We start from the raw sequence: 19,316 nt of genomic DNA, 5'->3' as shown, positions 1-19,316 counted from the left end.
CCCCTGGATTCACCAGGGCCGTGTGAACACAGAGAGGTCATCTGGCTGCAGTTTGTCCTCACCTCCATTGATACTGTGACATGAAGAGAGTCCGCTCCGTCATCTGTTTCTACCTCTCGCTCACTCTTGCAGCGAGCCGTCTTCTCCCCGCTGGCTGGCTGGCTGGTCTGGCACCACGACCACATGCTGCCCTTAACCTAATTATGTCGCCGCGCATCTCTGTGGTGGCCGTCTCTGCCAGTCGTCCTGCTCACTCTTCTCACTGTCCACACTGTCAGCCTCTTGGTGGCCTTTAGAACAACGTTGACAGGTCCTGAACTGGACTCCCTGCTCTCCAGCTGCTCTGGGATCCGTGTCTTCACTGGATTTCACAGCAATATAACATGTTTTGACACCGGAAGTGACATTTTTTTTCCTGAAGATTGTGAAGTTGTTCATTTAAATTAGCATGTCGACATCTTTGTAAGCTTTCTGAATCTTTTTTTCCCCAAAACAACACAAGTCGATCTGAAATTGAACAGCAATTCTCCCGTTAACTGAAGGCTATTGGAAGGTCCCTCTCTTACGCACCTTCAACACAACAAAGATGGCCTCTAACTTGAGGAGGATTCCGTGCCGTTTTTAAACAGTTCCACATCTGTTGCTATTTTTTTTTTTTTTTTTTTTAATCCTTGAGTCAGTTTGTAACTTTTTGATTTATCAGTCTCAGTGTCTGGCATTACATGGCTCATGGTTTATGGTGGGACATCATGTCTCATTCAGCTCATGTTCATTGATGATGACCATGAAAGTATCCATTTCTTCCCTTTCTGTGGTGGGCCGTGGTCAGGTCAAAGAGAAGTTGTGAGCTTCTCCCGGATGGACGAGCTACTGACACTCGGTAACAATTATAAGCACAAGCAAAGGTGTGACTTGAGATCGACCAGCAAAATCCAGAGGCTCAGATCCTTCTTCACTTCAACAGCTGACTTTAGGTCTGAGTCCAAGTCGGTGTGATGAAATGTAAAAGAGTTGTGATACAAATCACAAGAGATATTGATGCAATAAAACCTCAGAAATGTCTCATTTATTTTACAGAAATTACCATATTGAATAGGATGAGACAATTATTTGTATAAAGCAATGAAGAAAATAAGGCGACAGAAGCGGAAAAAGTCAACAGAAAAAAACAGAACTACTGGTGTAAATAGACAAAATATACATTTTACCTTTGGATTGTGAATATAGACAAATAAGAATAAGGGACAAAGAATCAAAAGATAAATGTCATTTTAAAAATGTAATGTAAAAAAAATGAGAGTAGGGATGTTTGTAATCTTCATATAAATATCATTTCTGATGGACTATATAACTGGGCTGTTGAAATACAAACATGCATTTATTAATGTCGTCATTATTTAAAATATAAAAACAGTCGTGGCCCCTCGAGAAAACAGTAAGCGAAACCTCGCGTTTGAGGATGTCCAGTCTTTTCACCTGAGCTCAGTGACACATGAAAACACAACAATGAATGAGTCCAACTAAGTGAGACTGAAGCCCCGCGCGCTCATCAGCCCACGTGCGAGTTCGTCGTCTCCTCGTCTGCGCACCTGACGTGCGAGAACGCCGTCACCAAGAGAGTTCATATCAAATCTCACGATTAACTGCGAGACTTGTGATCCCCCCAAATTTCTCGCTGGAGCGTCATCCGATGTCGGAGCGTCACCGCTCGCAGATGTTGGGAAACCTTTCGCCAGCGACGCGACCCTCCAGCTGTGAACAACGGAAGAGCCGCGCGGCTGCGGCCGGAGCCTCAGCCGGGGAAGAGTTGCGGAGGGCGGCTGAGAGTCGCCCGTGACGGAGCGCCAGCGCCGGAGGTGTGTACGTGTTTGTTGTTTTGGAGGGGGGGACAAGACTCTGTAGCAGGTCGCGCCTCCGTAGTTTGGGATGTTGCCGCCTGCGGGCTGCGCTTGCGTGACTTTGTGCTCGGCCCTGGTGGTGTTGCGGTGCCGCGGCTGGGCGGAAGCTCTGGCGCACTTTTAAAAACACCGAGGATGCTGCTGCTGGATGCTGCAACTCAGGCAGCGCGCGAGGCATCGTCCCCCGGAATATCTGCCTGATGGCACGCGCACCGCACGCGCGCCATTCCGTTTACCCTCATGATGGATCCACCACGTACATCCACGAGTGTTATAACACTGAGACAGCACTGTGTTCTGTGTCCTGGTGTCGTCTGCGCAGCCCCTTGTTGCTGGCCTGCGGTGGTTAGTGGCGCTCGAAATGAGTCCAAGCAACGAAGTGACCGTGAGTGGACGAGAGTTCACATCTTCTTTCTGTGCTCCAAATACCCGCCGGAAGCCAGGAGACTTGACTTAAAAAGTCAAAGTCTTGTGTCTTTGTAAGCAATGACTCACAGGAAAAACCAGTATAATTCAACCTGTCAGTTCGTTTGAATGTTTTTTTTTTTTTTTTAAGTCAAGTTGTCTGTTTTTACTTTTGCTAGACCTGAACAAAAAAACACACACACTCAACTGTGGGAAAAATTCTTTGTTTGAGTGAGGAAAAAAGGAAATCTGTAGCAAAAATACTGAAGTAGGAGAGAAAAGTGATTAAAAATAGTAACTGAATACAAAGAGGTTGAGTTCAAGTAACTGATAAAAACAAATGTAGTAATTAAATCAGATAAACCTAAAATAAACGAGACAAAAATGATACGAAGTTGACTAAAAATATGATGAAAATAATTTGATTAAATGTAAGTGAAATTAATGAATTAATTGTGTAATAAATATATACAAATTGACCCTAAATATTTGACTGTGAAAATAGTCGAATAAAAAAAGGAATCCAGTAAGGAAGGTAATAAAGTTAAAAAATGTATGGAAATGGAAAAATAAAAAAATAAAATAAGTCAAGTAAAAATATGCATGAAGGTCAAGTGAAGCTAAACTAAAAAAAGAAATTTCAATAAGCAAAATAGTGCCTAAGCTGAACAGTAAGTAAGTAATGGAATAAAATTAATTTAAGAACAAAACAACAAATAAGTAAAAAAAAAAAAAAAAAAAAAAAGAAAAATAGACTAACCTAAAAAAGTTATTCATGCAAGTTTTCTATCACTAGAATATAAGTTTATATAATATATTATATTTATATAAAAAGTGGAAAAGATAAGGAGATTTTTTTCTCACAAAAATAACGAAAAAATCAAGGGAAAAAAAAGTGCTCAATCCAAATTTTAAAATAGCCATCAAAAAAGGTGATCAAAGTAAAGCTACCTGAAAAGGAAAAAATCTTAAATAAAATTATAATTTAATTGATAAGAATCGAATAAAATACTAGGATAAAGAATGATTTGCATAATAAAAAAATCAAAATCATGAAAGAAAATGAAAAATACGTAAAAGAAATTTTAATAAGTTAACCTAGTCAAATGAAAATTAAGTTTTTAAAAAATCATTTAAATGCAGAAAAAATAATGAAAATTAATCCTTGAAAATTTGTGATTTTTATTCAAAATGAGATTAGATTAAAAGTCACGATATAAAGCAAACAGATTTTTTAAATAAAAATAAGTGAATAAAAAAACAAAATATTAAAATAATTATCATATAATTCATGTAATCAGGTAAAAAAATAAAGATTAATAAAAAAAATAGAAAAACTAGTGAGAAGGAAAACAGTTAAAAATGAAAATAAAAATAAAATAACATGTAAATAAAATTAATGTAAGCAGCTCCATCTAGCTACGTCCTCTAAAGGCTGGAGTTTGGCATCATTGTGGACACACAGACCACAGAGCTTGTTTTTCAGAGATGAAATGTGGGATTCAAGTTCGTACTGCGTGTACTTTGTGTGCGCAGGAACAACACATACCCTCGTAGGTGATACTAGATCCCTCCCCCTGACTTCCCCCACTACTGCAGAAGCTCTGTGTATGTTCATCTCTGAAGTGTGGACTGGACGGTGGCCGTCAGCTTGTTGGGACTGATGAGCACGTGGGGCTTTGGCTGCGAGAGATTTTCACTTCCAAATGTGCTGCTTCATGGACAGCACCTGTGAGCAGAGGCGGGCTGAAGGTTCTCTCCTGACTAATCACAGCAGAGTTGGCGTGGCTGGGGCTCATTCACATTTTCTATTGTAAATATTTCAAATCCAACAGACACATAGTGATGCGTTCAATAGGGCCAACATCACTTTAGATGACACACGATGCTGAAAAAAATTAAAAAGATGACACCTACTAGTTTGGTGTGAAAAGACTTCAGATATATGATCCAATTCACAGCCCCATTTTTCAAAACACACAAAAAAGCTTTAAAAATCGTACTTTCCATGCAGATATTGGAAATAAAATAATCTCAAGATACATTTGGAAAAATCACACAATACTTCATGGCCATTCAAATAGCAGCAGCAAAAATATAAAGTAAGCAAAAAGGAAAAAAATCTCTGATGAGAAATGGATATTTTACAGTTCATTGTAATCTTTAATGGCATTATTAGTTTTTAGTAATTCTTTGTACAAACATAAATGAAATAAATGGGTTAGTTATATGGTGTGATTTTTATATGTGATTCCCAGCAGAGAAAAACAAGAGTGAGAGTGAGTGCAAACAGCAAATTCATATTTTAATTGTGTTACATATTGTAACATATTGTTATTATATTAAATTATAATAACATAATAATATGGAAACATCCGTAAAAATTGGACCTCAATAATATGTGTATGACTCAATCGTAAAGCCACTATTTAACTATGTAAAAATATTTTCATGTTTTCTGTCTCAACTGTCTTGGTGGTACAAGTTTAACAGCGCACAGTGATGTGAGTACTGTTTTCCACATGGATATGAGTTGCTTCCACACAGTGGCTCCTCACATCTCTGCAAAGCGTTTAAGTTTCTCACGTTAAGGTCCATGAGTTTTCAGCTGGATTGAATCCACCAGGAGGCAGCTGCTGTCTCTGTGCTCTAAAGTGGGTCTCCAGCGTCTCTACAGGGGATGGGAGTCCTTGGGGCTGGAGCACCCAGGAATAAGAACCCTGTCCCATTTGTGGGTCATGGTGCCGGGGGTTGTTGTCGGGCAGACTAAAACTGACGGCTCAGCAGATGGGGCTATCAGATTGTTCTATCAGTTTGGAAGTACGGGACTCTCAGCTTCCTGTTCTTATGCAGAGGTTTTATGTGGCGGACACATAATCCGCCGGCCTCTGAGCCACACCAGTCCTCTCCCGTCTGACCATTTAACTGTTAATTGATTTCACCGTGTCGGAGCCAGTGGATCTCGGCCTCATCTGGAGCCTGACCCGGTTTCTTTCGGTGAGTTCCGTTGGTGTGCGTCCCCGCTGGGACCCGTCCCTTCCTCACGCCGACAATAGGAGGACGAAAAAGGCCGGTCGGTCCAGAACAAGCCTGCCATCCTGCTGCAGATCCACTTACCTTCTCTCCCTCTCACTGGAGGTCATTTCCGTCGCCATTTTTTTTGGATCAGGCTTGGGGGGATATTTTGTCCTACAAATTATAATTATCTCGTCTCTTTCGTTTCCAATTATAATGCGGAGGCTCACTTCATAAAAGGTGATTAGATTCTCCCGGTTTTGTGTCTCCCACCCTGTGAATTTGAAGGCAGAGGAAGCGGGTCCCCGACAGGGGCGAGCACGGCGAGGCTGTCCTCTAAGTCGGCTCCTCTGGGTGCGTCGATCTGCTTCCTGCCTCAGTAGACACCCAACTGCTCTTCCTCTCTCCCTTCTGACTCGGCAAAGCAGCGCGATGGAGAAGGTATGTGCTTTCTTTGTGTCCTCGACCAGTCTTCTTTCTCTGCTGTTGGTACTTTTGCTGCTGGGAATGAAACTCAAGTCTGTTTGTGGTTTCTGCTCCTCTCTGTGCTTGAGGTGGCTTCAACCACTAAAGATACCTGTTATGCAGTTTGTTCAACGCTTTGTGCTTCACTCTTGCGACGGTGGATTTAAAGGGAGACGCATTATTATCGCCTTTTACCGCTGTCACTCCGGACAGAGCCCTGCGTCGAGAGCATAACAACCTGTGCTTCACCGCTCTTTCAGTTTCGCACTGTTGTTTCTGCTACTGCACAGATGTCAGTCCACCGCAGAAGAAGCTACTGAACTCCTGGAGCCACTAAAGTGCATTTGAAAGTGCTTCCCACATGGTGACATGCATGCGAGCTTGTTGGCTGGATGGAAACACACTGTGGCACATCTGACTCTGTGGAGACTTGTCTTCCACCCTGACATGTGTCACCACATGAGCGTGTGTGTGTGTCGGCGCGTGTGAGTCTCACGAGGATCTGCTTTGTCTGTCAGAGCTGCTCCGAGTGCTCCGAGACGACGCTTGCACAGAGTCTCTGCACACTCTGCAACAAGTGGCTGTGCTACCAGTGCACAGATCTGCATCAGCACCAGTACGCCGACCTCCATGAGGCGCAGGTGTCCGGCGCCGGAGCCAACTCTCTTCCTCCTGGACAAGGCGAGCATGTTTTTCCCTGCTACATTCACAGGCCTGCTGCGAGCAGCTGTCCCAGATTCAAAGTTCTCCAAAGGTTTGATTGCTAATATTAGCGTGAGGCTATTTAAAGAGTGTGTGAGGACGCGTGTGAGCGTTGGATCTTCACAGTCAAGAAGAAAGTGTGTTTACTCCAGAGATGAATGACAGGATGTGGTCAGTGGGGTTCATGCATACAAGCTGATGCACAGCGCTGCTGGCCACAGACCACAGTGTGAACAGGCAGGCCCGAGTTGCTAAGGTGAGTCAGGCTGTTGTTCGCTCAAATTTGTCATGAGCTTGCTGGTAACAGTGTGCGAGAGCTTTCACACACCTTCTTCAACCAGACTGAGATCTGACCCAGTTTCCTGCTTCTGATTCTAGAACGGAAGAAATGGATGTATCATCTTCCTGGAGAAGATGTATTTCGATTGTTATTTTGCTGCGGCCCACAGGTCACATTTGTTCACAATTACTGCTTCTTATCGTCTAAACATGAATTGACAAGTGCCAAGAGAAGAGTTGTGGTATTGTATGAGAAAGTCTGGAGTATGTTGGAGTGGTGCAGGACATGTAAACCAGGTGTTCAAGGTGGAGGTGGGACTGCACCAAGGCTCAGCTCTGGGGCCCTTCTTGTTTGCCATGGTGATGGACAGGTTGACAGATGAGGTTCGACAAGAAGCCCCTTGGACGATGATGTTTGCAGATGACATTGTTATCTGAGGTGAGAACAGGGAGCAAGTGGAAGATAAGTGGAGGTTTGTCTTAGAAAGGAGAGGAATGAAGGTTAGCCGCAGTAAGACAGAATACATGTGTGTGGATGAGAGAGACCCAAGTGGACAGGTGAAGTTACAGGATGTAGAGATCAAGAAGGTGGAGGATTTTAAGTCCTGAGGCTCAACTGTCCAGGGCGATGGAGAGTGTGAGAAAGAGGTGAGGAAGCGGGTGCAGGCAGGATGGAACAATTGGAGAAAAGTGTCAGGTGTGATGTGTGACAAAAGGGTGTTGGCAAGGATGAAAGGGAAAGTGTCCAAAAGGGTGGTGAGGCCAGCAATATTGTATGGTTTGGAAACAGTGGCACTGAGGAAAAGACAGGAGGCAGAGCTGGAGGTAGCAGAGATGAAGATGCTGAGCTTCTCTCTGGGAGTGAGCAGGATGGATAGGATCGGGAAGCAACATGACTCAGTTTTTGACCGTTTTTGGATTCCACCTTATGAGGGAAGGTCTACTGAATTTATTACTATTTTGCTTACTATAGTGACTTGTGTAGAAAGCAGAACATCACATCAGTACCGCTTCTTCCTGCACCGAATCAAAAAATAACCTACAACAGACAAAAAAATCTGTCACGAGTCTTGTTTAACTCTCTCCACTCCTCTGATATTTACTGCCATGTCACCGGCAGCTCGACGCGTGAAGTGCCGGTGCGCTGAAAACGTGACTGCTGTGTCCCGCTCGTGACGTCATGCCCAAAGATGCTGTTGAAGAAAGCAAATATTAATATTTCACTTCCTGACGATGGCAACAATGGTAATGCACGGTGACTGAGATAAGGAACTTTAATCTGAAACGTGGTTATATGAGTGTAACAAAATACGAAGTGACTAAGTAAGTTAGTTAGTAACGTATCCCTGCTTGTGAATGTAGGGTCTCGTCGTATTGTCATGACATTTTTGGATATATTATTATTTTAATATTTAGATATTTTCTAGCTTTTGTTGATTCCATCCGGATTGTATTTTACATCTTTAGTTGAGGGACCTCACACTTTTCTCCTTTGTAGTGCTGAATTCTTTGATGTTTCGGGCTTGTGTCCAGCTCACCAGTTATCAATTAGAAAGGATTCAAATATGAATGCGGGAGCTCTGCAGGACAATAGTGAGACCTTCTGTGGTGTATGGTTCTGGTGTGAAGACAAGAAGCAGAGTTAGATATCCGTCAGATGAAGGGAGAGACAACTCAAGACAACTCAGCTCAACTTTAGACCAAGTTTGGAGACCAAGTTGGGGAGGTTCAGGGGGTTGGTTGCGTGGAGAGAGAGGTGGAGGAAGAACGTTGGGCCACCAGGTAAATGAAGAAGATCAAGAAAGGTTGGATGAGAGTCTTTCAATGTCGTGACCTTCTGCTCACTGAACTGACACCCCATTATACGCAACAATAATGTCTTTCAATCGACTGTAGTCGGATCACTGGATTAGAATTTTGACATTGCACCTGAAATGAAAACATCTTCAGTCTTTTGCCTTTTCTCTATTTTATTTTTATGTATTGACCTGTCCTTGACATATTTGCAGCTGATAGATGCTCTTATAAATATCAGTTGCCAAGCGTCTAAATCTGTGGAAGCAGCTTTATTCACATCATCAAGAAGGCTTAAAATAGTGTGATGCTTTGATAGCTTTAGAGTGTGTGTTTTGGCAGCCTCTCTTAAGTTTGTCTCCGTGTCCGACTCATCCCTCCCTTCCTGTGTTTGTCTGCTTGTTTTTTTAGGCCCGGGGTCGTATCCTTGCTCCCTGCTCAGGTGCCACTCTCACAGACAGGAGCCCTTGGAGCTGTTTTGTGAATCATGTGACCTTCTGTGCTGCAGCATCTGTCACCTGTCCTCCCACAAAAACCACAGGTCAGTCCTCAGAACAAGGACACAGCAGACCGGAGCCAACTTCGCGTTCAAAACTTCCTCTGGCGTTTAGTATTCATACCCTTTTGTTTTCTCTTGCTCACCTGCGTCCAGTCTAATTTTGGTTTGGTTCACTCAAGGATTAAATGAGTGAACTTCCTGCCTGCTGATGCTGCAGCTCTCCTGTGTGCAGGGTGGTGCAGGTCGGGACGGCGCTGCACGATCAGCGATGGCTGCTCCAGAACTTGATGTTGCAGGTGGAGGAAAGAAGAGCGGCGGTGGAGAGCAACGCCAAGCAGATCGAGGACAGGTAGTCGCTGCTGCTTTTTAAAGCCGCTAAAAATAACGCGGCTGAGAAACGGACGCACAGGTTCTTCTCTCTGAAAGCACGGCTTCTGTCTGCAGGGTTCACGGGGTGAAAGTCGCACACAGGAAGGCGGAGAACCAGATTAAAATGGCGAAGATGATTATGATGAACGAGCTTAACAAGCGAGCGAACCTATTAATAGAGCAACTGGAGGTAATCACTTTCCTACTCGCTGTTCAGACACCGTGACAGTTGGAGCAAGAGAATCCACTCATTCACCATTCACACCCAATAGGCAGCACAAATGTGCGTTCCATGCTGGAAAAGGAAACGTTTCAGTCAACGGCTCCTCAGCTCTCAGGTCCAAGCAAGCGCTCTTCCGTTTTGCAGATCCGTTCTCAGTCACATGACGGTCTGTCTGCTGCCTCAGTGACCGCTCATTTGAATAACCTCCTGTCAGGCTGCACGCGTGTGAGCTCCCCTCAAAATGCTGCCCAAAGTGCATTATGCATGACTTGTTTGCAGAAAATCTCCGAGGACTTCCAGCAGCGTCTGGAGGAGCAGCTGCAGAGGGCGATAGAGACGTGCGGCCAGCTGGACCACGTGCAAAAGTTCATCACCTGGGCAACCACCCACCACTGCCGAGGACCCCTGATCTTCAGCAGGACGCTGGTAACCCCCTCCTCCTCGGACATGTAAACTGTCTGACTTTAACAGGACCATATTGGAGATTTCCATATTGGAGTTTTTCTTGGAATCCCAGCTTCCATTTTTTTTACTCAGGGATGTGTGTGTTCTTCCAGCTCTCGTGCTGAACTCACTTTCTCACAGATTTCAATTGTTTCTGAAGGAAATCAATGCGGTCTTGGGTGGACCTCCAAAGTTGAACTCGTCCCCTCGATCCAGAATACATACTGAAAACTACTTCTTCTTCAGATTTCGCTCCAGATGCAGCACCTGCTGGAGTCCTCGCTCCATCAGGACTCCTGGAATCCTGTGAAGATCAAGTTCAACTGGGATGCAAGTTACTGGACGAAGCAGATTTCTGATTTAGGTATGAAAGAACAGTGGTCATAGGAAGAAGTTCTGACTTGACTCACCGTGCGCTGACGAAATTAAGGTCAAGTCTGTCCTTAAAAAAAAAAAAAGAGATTTCAGATATTCATCCCAAAATATGTGGGACAAGAAATCATAGAAGGCCAATAGTGTGTGAAAACATGGTTTAATGGAACAATTTCTATGGAAAAAAGTAAGTCAAAAGGCAAAGGAGTTGTTAAAATAAGACAGATAGAAGTGGCTGTAGTTGTTCAAGAGGTCCCGACTGAGGTGTGTCTGTTGCACTGCAGGTCTGCTCACTGTTGAAGGGGGAAACTGCTCCCGCCCGCAGGGTTTGCCCTCCTCTACCATTCTGAGGCCTCAGCCACTCACCTGCCTGTCTCTGCCGCCCGGGTGTCACCGGCCGCGAGAGTCTGGCTGTGGGTACCAGACATGCTGCGAGCCTCAGATCTGTTGCCTCCATGGTTTCCCCTCCCAACTGGACCATTCGGCCGTGGAGAAGGGCCAGCAGGGGGCAGCACTGTACAGCTCCAGCTGCCTCCAGCCTTCTCTCCTCCCTTCGTCTCTGCAGAGGTGCTGGGATCAGAACACCTCCTCATCGTTACAGACGTCCTCACACTGTCCAGGCTCGGTGTCACCGTTGCCTCTGCGCGGAACCCGATCTGCCACTGTCCAGTCGCAGGCCAAACATCATCTCTGCCACCAGGAATTTCCCGACAGTCACTCTCTGCTCGCCGCGGAGCATCTCGGACTGAACCAGAACCAAGCTCTCGTCCACAGTCAGGGGAAGTTGGCCGCCGACTCTGCTGCAGGCCAGGAAGTGACAGCAGAGAGGCACTGGGAGGAGAGAGCAGAGGAGCGGAGTGGAGAGAGTGTTGAACATGAAGATTCTCAGGATGAAGAGCCGCGTCGAGGGGATAAAAGCCCAATCAGACCGCAGCAGCACATGCTGGAGTTGAAGGAGGGAACTAAAGCGCCGAGCAGAGGGCACAGAGATGGACGGGTAAGTCAAGTGCTTGTTGTGGTTAGAGGATGCAGGTTTGACTCCAGCTTGGAGCCAACCTACGTTCCTATGCTTGTCCTCCCGTTGTCCAAAAATGGGTGTCTGAAGATAGTCCAAAGGTGTGAGTGCATGTGAGTTGTCGTCTGTCCAGGGTGTCCCTTTATCGCTGGAGCCCCAGCTCCACGCCTCTTTGCACCTGTTGAGGGAATAAGAGGAAGAAAATGAATGATTTTTTAAATAACATTTCTGAATACAAATGATCAAATATGGTGAATAAGAAATTATAAAAGGCCAATTGGGTTAGAAAAAGTGAATGAAAATAATAAAAAATGATTTAATGGAACAATTTTTGTGAAAAACAGGTTACAGGAGTGGCTGTAAACATGCATATATGAATGAGAATGAAAATAGTTTCAAAAACAAAACAAAAAACCTCAAATCCCGTGAATATCATAAGAGAAACTAGTCAGTCAGAGCAAGATACATTTCAACATGTAAACTCTTCTAGACCTTTATTTCAATTTTAGTCATCATAAAAACCTTAGTATTTGAAAGAGAACTGAGAAACTAATAAATAAAGTGCAAAAAAGGAAACAAAATCTGCACATTTTTTTGTAAAATAAATATGACTTCTTATTCTATTGTTACGTAACAGAGCAGAGGTCAAACTCTACAGTGGTAAAATGACATCATTGTATTCTGATGCGTTTACGAACACTTTAATGTTAGCAGAACAGTTGCTTGTCTGCCCTCAATATTCAGCTATACAGCCAAGTGTATCAAAGGAAGCCAGTTGTCTATTATCTCGTGCCAGTTGATCCTTACATTTGCTCCTTAAATCTAACTTTAATGTGTCCTGCTTTACAAGTCCCGGTCCTCTTTATGTTCTGAGGTTAACACAGCTGGCTTTGAAAAGCTCGTGTTTTTTTTTTTAACTCCCCTGAGTCGAACATGCATAAAAAAAAGGTATCAAAACCACAACACATCGAGCCATTTCCTGTGTCAGATCACTCGCTAAAGCGAAGAAACCAAAAGACCTTCAGCGCGCACAAGATAATCCACTCAAAAGCGCGGCGTCTCTGACGATGAAGCTTTACCTAATGTGCTGTATAGCACAACTTTAGAGATGTAAGTAGTGGCATCACTTCCTCGGGACGACAGCAGGTCTGGAAACAGATGGTCTGCCTTAAAGTGGAACAGATGACAGGGAAACACAGCTAAATTTAAGTTTGGCGCTTCACAGGACGCACACGACATAAAGCGACCGGATGCCAGAATTCTCACTTGACATGTGATCACCTCTCCTCTCGACATTGTTCTGTACTTGGATGCCGTCAGATAGCGACACCGGGACTAGTGGGGTGCGGTCGTTTATGTAATGAAACACGCCGTTAATGAGTCACTGAGGGAATAGCAGAAGCTGCCAGTTTGATTTGAGTCCTGGTTCATACCCTGAGATAAACTCCTCCATCCCCCATTGCTGGAGTGAGAGGGATTATGTTCCACTTTATTCCTGCGCACCTCCTGCAGGGGGACGTGCCAGGTAAGTTGTTTTAATCGCATGATTCCGCGGAGCATGTGCTCACTGTCAGCGCCACCTGAATATGCATGACGGCGCGCTAAAGTAAGGAGGGCTGTTGAGGAGGAAGGAGTGAAGAGTGGAGAGATGCCCTTTTCCTTTATCTGAAGAGCAACTGGAGAAGAGGTGACTTGAGAGCAGGAGCACTCACATCACGCCGCTGAGCACATGAGCAGGTGCATCTGTGCGTGTGATGGGTCTCTTACAGCATTCCTTGTGGTTCTGACAGAGATCCACATCCCTGGAGGTGTCGCTGACAGACTGCAGGAGTGGAGCTGATGTGCAGAGAAACAGGGCCAGCCTCACCTCCGCCTGTGCGAGGAGGAAGCAGCGCTCGCTCAGCATCCCTTCAGAGCTGGCAGCCGCTTCCATTAGTCTTGATCCGGAGAAACCCGCGGGTCACACACAAGCCCCACTGGCTGGAGCGGAAAAGAAGGTAAAACATCTTGATCCACCACTGAACGTTACTCTTTATCTTCCTAACTTCATCCTGCTCCGAAGGATCAGAGTTTCAAGGGAATTGAAACCACGCAAATTAAATGAAACATAGTCATTTTCTGAAAGTTCAATACAGTCAGTTGTAGATCTACTTGTGAACTGGACCTCTGCTTCTGAGAACACTGCCTGGGACAGAAGCTACTGTGACAGGTTTCACTTTTACAGTAGGGGACTTTTGTTCCATCAATCAAGAAGACACCTTCTCTCCAACCAGGTGTCTGCTGTTGCTTGTTTCATCTGACACCTGAACTATAAGGGCTTGCAGGGATGGAACAAAACCCATGGATCAGTTTGATGCCCCTGTTCTATATTCTTCTTTGCTGTCGTTCAGCCTTCTTATCTGAGGCTTCCACTGCAAACAAGGCTCCTCTGCCTTTGCCTATCTTCAGCATCCTCTTTCATTTTGAATAAAACTTTAACTATATTTCACTTTGATTATTCCACACAATTTGTGGGGTCAAATCATGGGGTAATCGTGGCATCCATGGCTCCGGATGGTGTCCCAGGCTGGGCGTCACCAAGTTTGGTAACAAGAGTGATGTCAAAAAAAATTGTGGCTAGAGAATAAATAAACAAAATACAAAACATTAGGGCAGTTTGCCGTGTATGTAGAGGCATGAAGATGACATGTTCTCTCAGAAAGTTCAGTTTCCAAAGCACCATAAAAGGTCAAATGAAAAAAAGTTCCTTGCTTGAACATGACTCTTAAATTCAGTTTAAGAACATCAGCTCTCTCTGCTGCTCTCACCGTGGAAGAGGTTTCTCAGTATGTTTTGACTCTTACTGTGGGAACAATGAAGAGAGACCAGGGCAAATGGCAAAATATTAAATGCACAAAAAAATAAATGTGCTCCAAAATGTAAAGAGAGAAAGATCAGGCAAAGAATGCTAAGGATTTGTCTGGAAACTCAAAACTACAATAAAATCATGCAAAAGAGAAGTAATAAAATCCAAAATTATTTGTAAGTAAGTAATAAATAAATAATATTTTGCCATGATTCCCACCCCTTTCTGGACACATTTGAAACAAATACATTTTCTGCCATTTGTTTCTGCAAATAGCCTGACAACATTACAACATTACAACCAACATACAACAAGTGTCAGTAGCTACAGTTTGTCACAAATGAATAGGGATTTTCTATAGGACTTTAAGCACAAGTGGGCTTTGACCAAGGTTCCTTTGGTGGTGTGTCCTGGTTTTTTTTCAATGAACCAAGGGTGGCGTGGCTAGAAAAAGGTTGAAAAACACTGGTCAACAGTCCACGGGCTCTTCACCACGTCTCTGAGCGTCTGCATATTCTAGTCAGAGCCGTTTTAAGCTTCATGGCCTTTTCAGTTTAGCTCAAGTTCAGTTTTCCAGACACTGCAAAGACGACCCACAGTCAATTAACTTTCACCTCTTTGGGAAAGGATTGTTCTCTTTTTGAAGTGGGAATTGCTTTTTCGTGCCTCAGAAACGTGTCGTGATCATCCCCATGCCTGCGGAGGACAAATGCAGGAAACACTCCTGTGCCAATTAACGTCTAAAAAGTGTGAAAATGTGCACCCCAGTTCACCCCGACTGCACGTCCTTGTACCATCCAGTCTGGCTTGTCCCTCACTGCAATCCGGTCTCTTTATTGTTGTTTTTTTTTTAAGTGTGCTGGTGTGGATCAAAGCAGGAGGAGAGCATCTGATGGTGTCCTCTGCGTCACCCAACCTGCCTCTGACAGTGTCGCCACCAGGGGGAGTCGATCTCCTCTGCTGTCGTATAAAACAGAGCCAGGTACTGAAGTCATCCTGAATGTTGAATCACACATGGCAGTGTTTAACTATTCACCTTCTGATTCTCTGACAGATTTTGAGGCCACGGAAGGAGGCAGGGCGTCGAGAAGGAGTCCGATGTAAGTTGGAGGAGTTTTGGATGAAACAAAAACAATCTGATTCCTACTTTGTGGTGTGAAGCATCAGAGAAAGTGGGAAAGACGCCGGCAGACAGCGAGTCCCGGTGGTGTGCTTGGAGCGACTGAAAATCCTGGTGTCTCAGCTGCCCCCTCACGGTCGACGGCAGAGTGACCCCTCGTCTGCCAGCTCGGCAGAGAAGAACCAGAAAACTTGCCAAGAGGTAAAAGTTGGGCTGTAAACACACCAGACTGTTTGAGTCATGCAGAGCAGTGCAGTGCAGAAGAGCATGGAGGCCTGACAGTTATATGTCATCTGTAGGAACGGTCTCCCTGGGTGTCTCCGAGGAGAACACCACCAGTGGAATCGTCAGCCGAGAGAAACACCTCCACACAGTCGACTCACTGTGGAAGGTTTGGGTCCATTCATTCATCGCCACGTCCCTCTGCTGATGCCCCGGAAGTTGAGCTGGACTCGGACCCAGACTCCGGGTCTGTGTTGGTGGTTGCTTCTCAGCGGGGCCCAGTGGTTGATGCGCAGCTGGACACAGATGCATCTGCATCAGAATCTGACCCAAATGCAGACTCCTTATCAGAGGCAGAGACTCCTGCGGAAGAGAAGTCTGCAGGGAAGCGGCCCTGCGAGGATCCGGAGCCGCGAAGAGACTCCGAGCCAAGTCTGGAATATGAGTCAGCTTCAGAGTCAGACGACGGTCGAGGTCAGGAGTCAGAAGTCCAGCCGGACTCAGACATTTCATCAAACCCACGTCAGGACTCTCCAAACGCTCAAGAATCTGAACTGGATATGGGCTCAGATGCTGAAGAAGCCGCCAATGACGAGCCACAACCGCTGCGCTCCGACCATGAGGACGATTCCCCGTTCGGACCCGGTCAGCGGCCTCTTCTCATCGCCAACCCTGTGGCGCAGTGGGTCACCGAGAGCCAGAGTTGTGAGCAAGACAACCCAGAGAACGAGAGCGAAGACTTCTGCGCGGTGTGCATGATCGGCGGGGACCTGTTGTGTTGCGATCGCTGCCCGAAGGTCTTCCATCTGTCCTGTCACGTCCCACCGCTGAGGACCTTCCCTTCGTAAGTTCCCTTCTCCAGACTCAGCCATCCAACTAAAGCTGACCCAGTCTGCTCTGCTTCTCAGAGGCGACTGGCTGTGCAGCTTGTGCAGAGACGTGGAGCAGCCAGAGGTGGAGTACGACTGCGACAAGAGCCAACCTTCCTCGAGGAGTGGCCTGTCTGCGTGTGACCAGCGAGTACGTCGGCCCACCAGCCCTCACCATCACAGCCTTTGGTTCGTCTAAAGGACGTTTGTCTTTTCTAGAAATGCGAGCGGCTGACGCTGCTGATCCTGAGCAACATCCTGAGCGCACCGTTCCACGAGCCTGTCAGTCCGCTGGTGAGCTGCGAATACAACGTAGACTCTCTCCCTCACGGCAGCGAGCATCAGCATGTTGATAATGGAAACCTCCTTAATGTCACTGCAGGCCCGCCATTACTACCAGATCATAAAGAAGCCCATGGACCTGTCTGTGATACGAGCCAAGCTCCACAAGAAAAATCCCCACCACTATCACTCGGCCGAGCAGTTCGTTGCTGACGTCCACCTCATGTTCCACAACTGTGCAAAGTTCAACTACGTGAGTGACATATTAGTCAGTGCCAGACTGAAACTGAGGTTTGGTTTTGAAACTGTTGAACTGTTCTGAAACGTTCACAGTCATAATTCTGTCCAAAAATGTGCCTTTCCTTCAATGACCTGAGAGAAATTGTATTGTACGCAGTCAAGATGGATGACAGAGTTGGAGGTGTGTAATGTCCCTCCCCAATAAAGCTGTCAGGTCGTGTCAAAACCGAGGGCTGTTTACCTCACATTTATGCTGAAATCTGAATAAAAATACAGTAAATTTACAGTAAAAGAAAAACTTTTTCTCGCAGTCTGACCCTGCTGCTTATATAACAGCACGGCTGAAACTAGATTAAATCAGAGGCGATGAAATTAATGACATCAGAGGATTTTTATTTACCCTTAAAGTGCTCAAAATGTGCTGTTTTTGCCCACATGTCCACAGCTCTGTTAACAGAGTCGATCTCCTGGAGGTTGGGAATCGAGAAGCAGCAGCTGAGACCGGCAGTGGTGTTGGAACGTTGGGCACGCGGGCGAAAACAGCACACTTTGAGGGCTTTAATGTGAATAAAAGATGTCTACAGCGCAGACAGCGCCACTGAACCTGTTGTTTATGTACGAACAAGCTCTATTTTCCTCCTTAAATATAGTGTGTGCAGCTAATATTCCGGTGCCCTCTATAGTCTGGAAATTACAGTAGATGAATTTCACAGTCGTATTTATACTGTCTTAAATATTAAGGCTCTGTGGCCCCTCGACGTTTGTATCTGTATGAGCAAAACAGGATCTGACTTTCATACAGATATAAATAAGTTAGTTATAGAACAGCTCATAACTGATGAGCTCACTCATAGAGTTTGTGCCCAGTGCCTGGATCTAGTCCGGCCCTCGCTGGATGACCCCTGGACATGTGACCCTTGAATGTAATTTAACTAAAACTAAAGCTGTGTTGAAACTCGTGTGTATTTAAATACTCCTTCTTTTATATCCCACAAACCCACCTCTGCTCTCACGTGTTCTCCCCCGCAGCCCGACTCGGAGGTGGCGCAGGCAGGGCGCAGCCTGGCCGTCTTCTTCACCTCCAAACTGGCAGACGTTTTCCCAGACAGAGATTTCCCTTCCTCGCGCTCAGAGAGTGAGAGCGACGAGTACGACGAAGCGTGTCGGACGGCCGACGGCGGCTTTCCCTGGCCGGAGAGGAGAGAGCAGTCCTACCGGAAGAGGAAGAGGAGGCACTCGCTGAGGTCAAGGAGGCATCACTTCTGAAGCCCCTTGCAGTTGTTGTTCAATATTTAATACTAAAAAACATATTCTGCATGTTAGACTTTGATCATTTGGGATATAAACAACATGCTTTGGGCTTCCTAGGAACAATTGTGAAAGCTGGCGATCACATGCTGTACCGTTGCTTCCTGTACTAGAAGGATTATTGTGTCATGCTCTGTAGCTGATCACGTCAGATATATGTCAGTGTTTGTTATACTCTATTATTGCATATGCCTTTTTCTTATCATGATAAGCACATGCCATAATATGTACCAGTATCAGTGAATGCGACAGGACCAGCTGATGTAAGTACAATATTTTAAGATGTAAGGTCAAGAGGTCTTCCCTGATTTTGTATGACTCATAATCAAAAATGTTTGTATTTTAGGCCAAATATTGTTTTGCTGAATGTTCATGTTTGTGCAACCAGTATTGAGAGATGATGTTTAAATATACTCAGGAGTACTTTATATTGTTTTGATAAGTATCATACTGCTGTAACTGCCTGTTGCTTTATGGTTCAGACTTTCTTAGTGCAGTGCACTTGGCTTGTAGCTTCCGTCTTTAAGTTGGCAACAGTTGATAAGATTTGCCTCAGTGTTGTTTGTATCTAATGTTGTTATTCTTTGAATGTTTGGGGCATTATTTCTGTCATCATTTTTATCTGGATAGATTTAAATATGCATTATGTCAATAAAGATGACTGAAGAAAGGTGGCAAAGCTGCGGTGCATTTTATAGCTGGATACAAACACTCATGGAAGATGTAGCACCCATGTGTCAAACTCAAGGTCCCGGGGCCGAGTCTGGTCCTGAAAATTTGAGAAATTTGACACGACCTTTTTGACTCTCAAAAGGAATGGAGCTGGCAAAAAATTCAATCCAATGCTAGTGAAGATCGATGGTGGGGTAATTCTACCATCGAGTTTAGAATTTGAAAATATTCATTCAATACGAATTTGAAAAAAAATCAAACTTTTTATTAGTTATTTA

General features: G+C 45.0%; 1 protein-coding gene across 6 annotated transcripts; it reads left to right on the top strand.

Annotated features, from left to right (window-relative positions):
• Positions 1–1,625: 1,625 nt before the first annotated feature.
• trim66 (tripartite motif containing 66) lies at positions 1,626–19,034 on the top strand. 6 transcript variants are annotated; one of them, XM_053864315.1, is made up of 19 exons: positions 1,628–1,856; positions 5,607–5,759; positions 6,302–6,464; positions 8,970–9,000; positions 9,067–9,099; positions 9,290–9,406; positions 9,502–9,616; positions 9,929–10,075; positions 10,340–10,457; positions 10,750–11,462; positions 13,271–13,477; positions 15,181–15,307; positions 15,380–15,425; positions 15,487–15,646; positions 15,745–16,511; positions 16,576–16,687; positions 16,756–16,830; positions 16,919–17,071; positions 18,088–19,034. In XM_053864315.1, the coding sequence occupies exons 2-19, from the start codon at positions 5,751–5,753 to the stop codon at positions 18,322–18,324; spliced, it is 3,330 nt and encodes a 1,109-aa protein (XP_053720290.1). In that variant the 5' UTR covers positions 1,628–1,856; positions 5,607–5,750; the 3' UTR covers positions 18,325–19,034. The 6 variants fall into 6 exon arrangements, with proteins under 6 accessions (XP_053720292.1, XP_053720290.1, XP_053720289.1 ...); XM_053864314.1 differs by having other exon boundaries at positions 1,629–1,856; positions 8,970–9,099; XM_053864317.1 differs by lacking the exon at positions 13,271–13,477 and having other exon boundaries at positions 1,626–1,856; positions 8,970–9,099.
• Positions 19,035–19,316: the final 282 nt, after the last annotated feature.

Source organism: Synchiropus splendidus, chromosome 5 (genome assembly GCF_027744825.2).
Source record: "Synchiropus splendidus isolate RoL2022-P1 chromosome 5, RoL_Sspl_1.0, whole genome shotgun sequence".
NCBI lineage: Eukaryota > Metazoa > Chordata > Actinopteri > Syngnathiformes > Callionymidae > Synchiropus > Synchiropus splendidus.
This window is presented reverse-complemented; position numbering and strand designations above follow the sequence as displayed.

What these genes read in the sequence shown, in the direction of transcription:
- trim66 (XM_053864314.1), top strand. An exon ending in GCGTCGAGAAGGAGTCCGAT is followed by an intron (nt 15,426 to 15,486) that starts GTAAGTTGGAGG and finishes TGTGGTGTGAAG; the next exon opens with CATCAGAGAAAGTGGGAAAG. An exon ending in ACTGTGCAAAGTTCAACTAC is followed by an intron (nt 17,072 to 18,087) that starts GTGAGTGACATA and finishes TCTCCCCCGCAG; the next exon opens with CCCGACTCGGAGGTGGCGCA.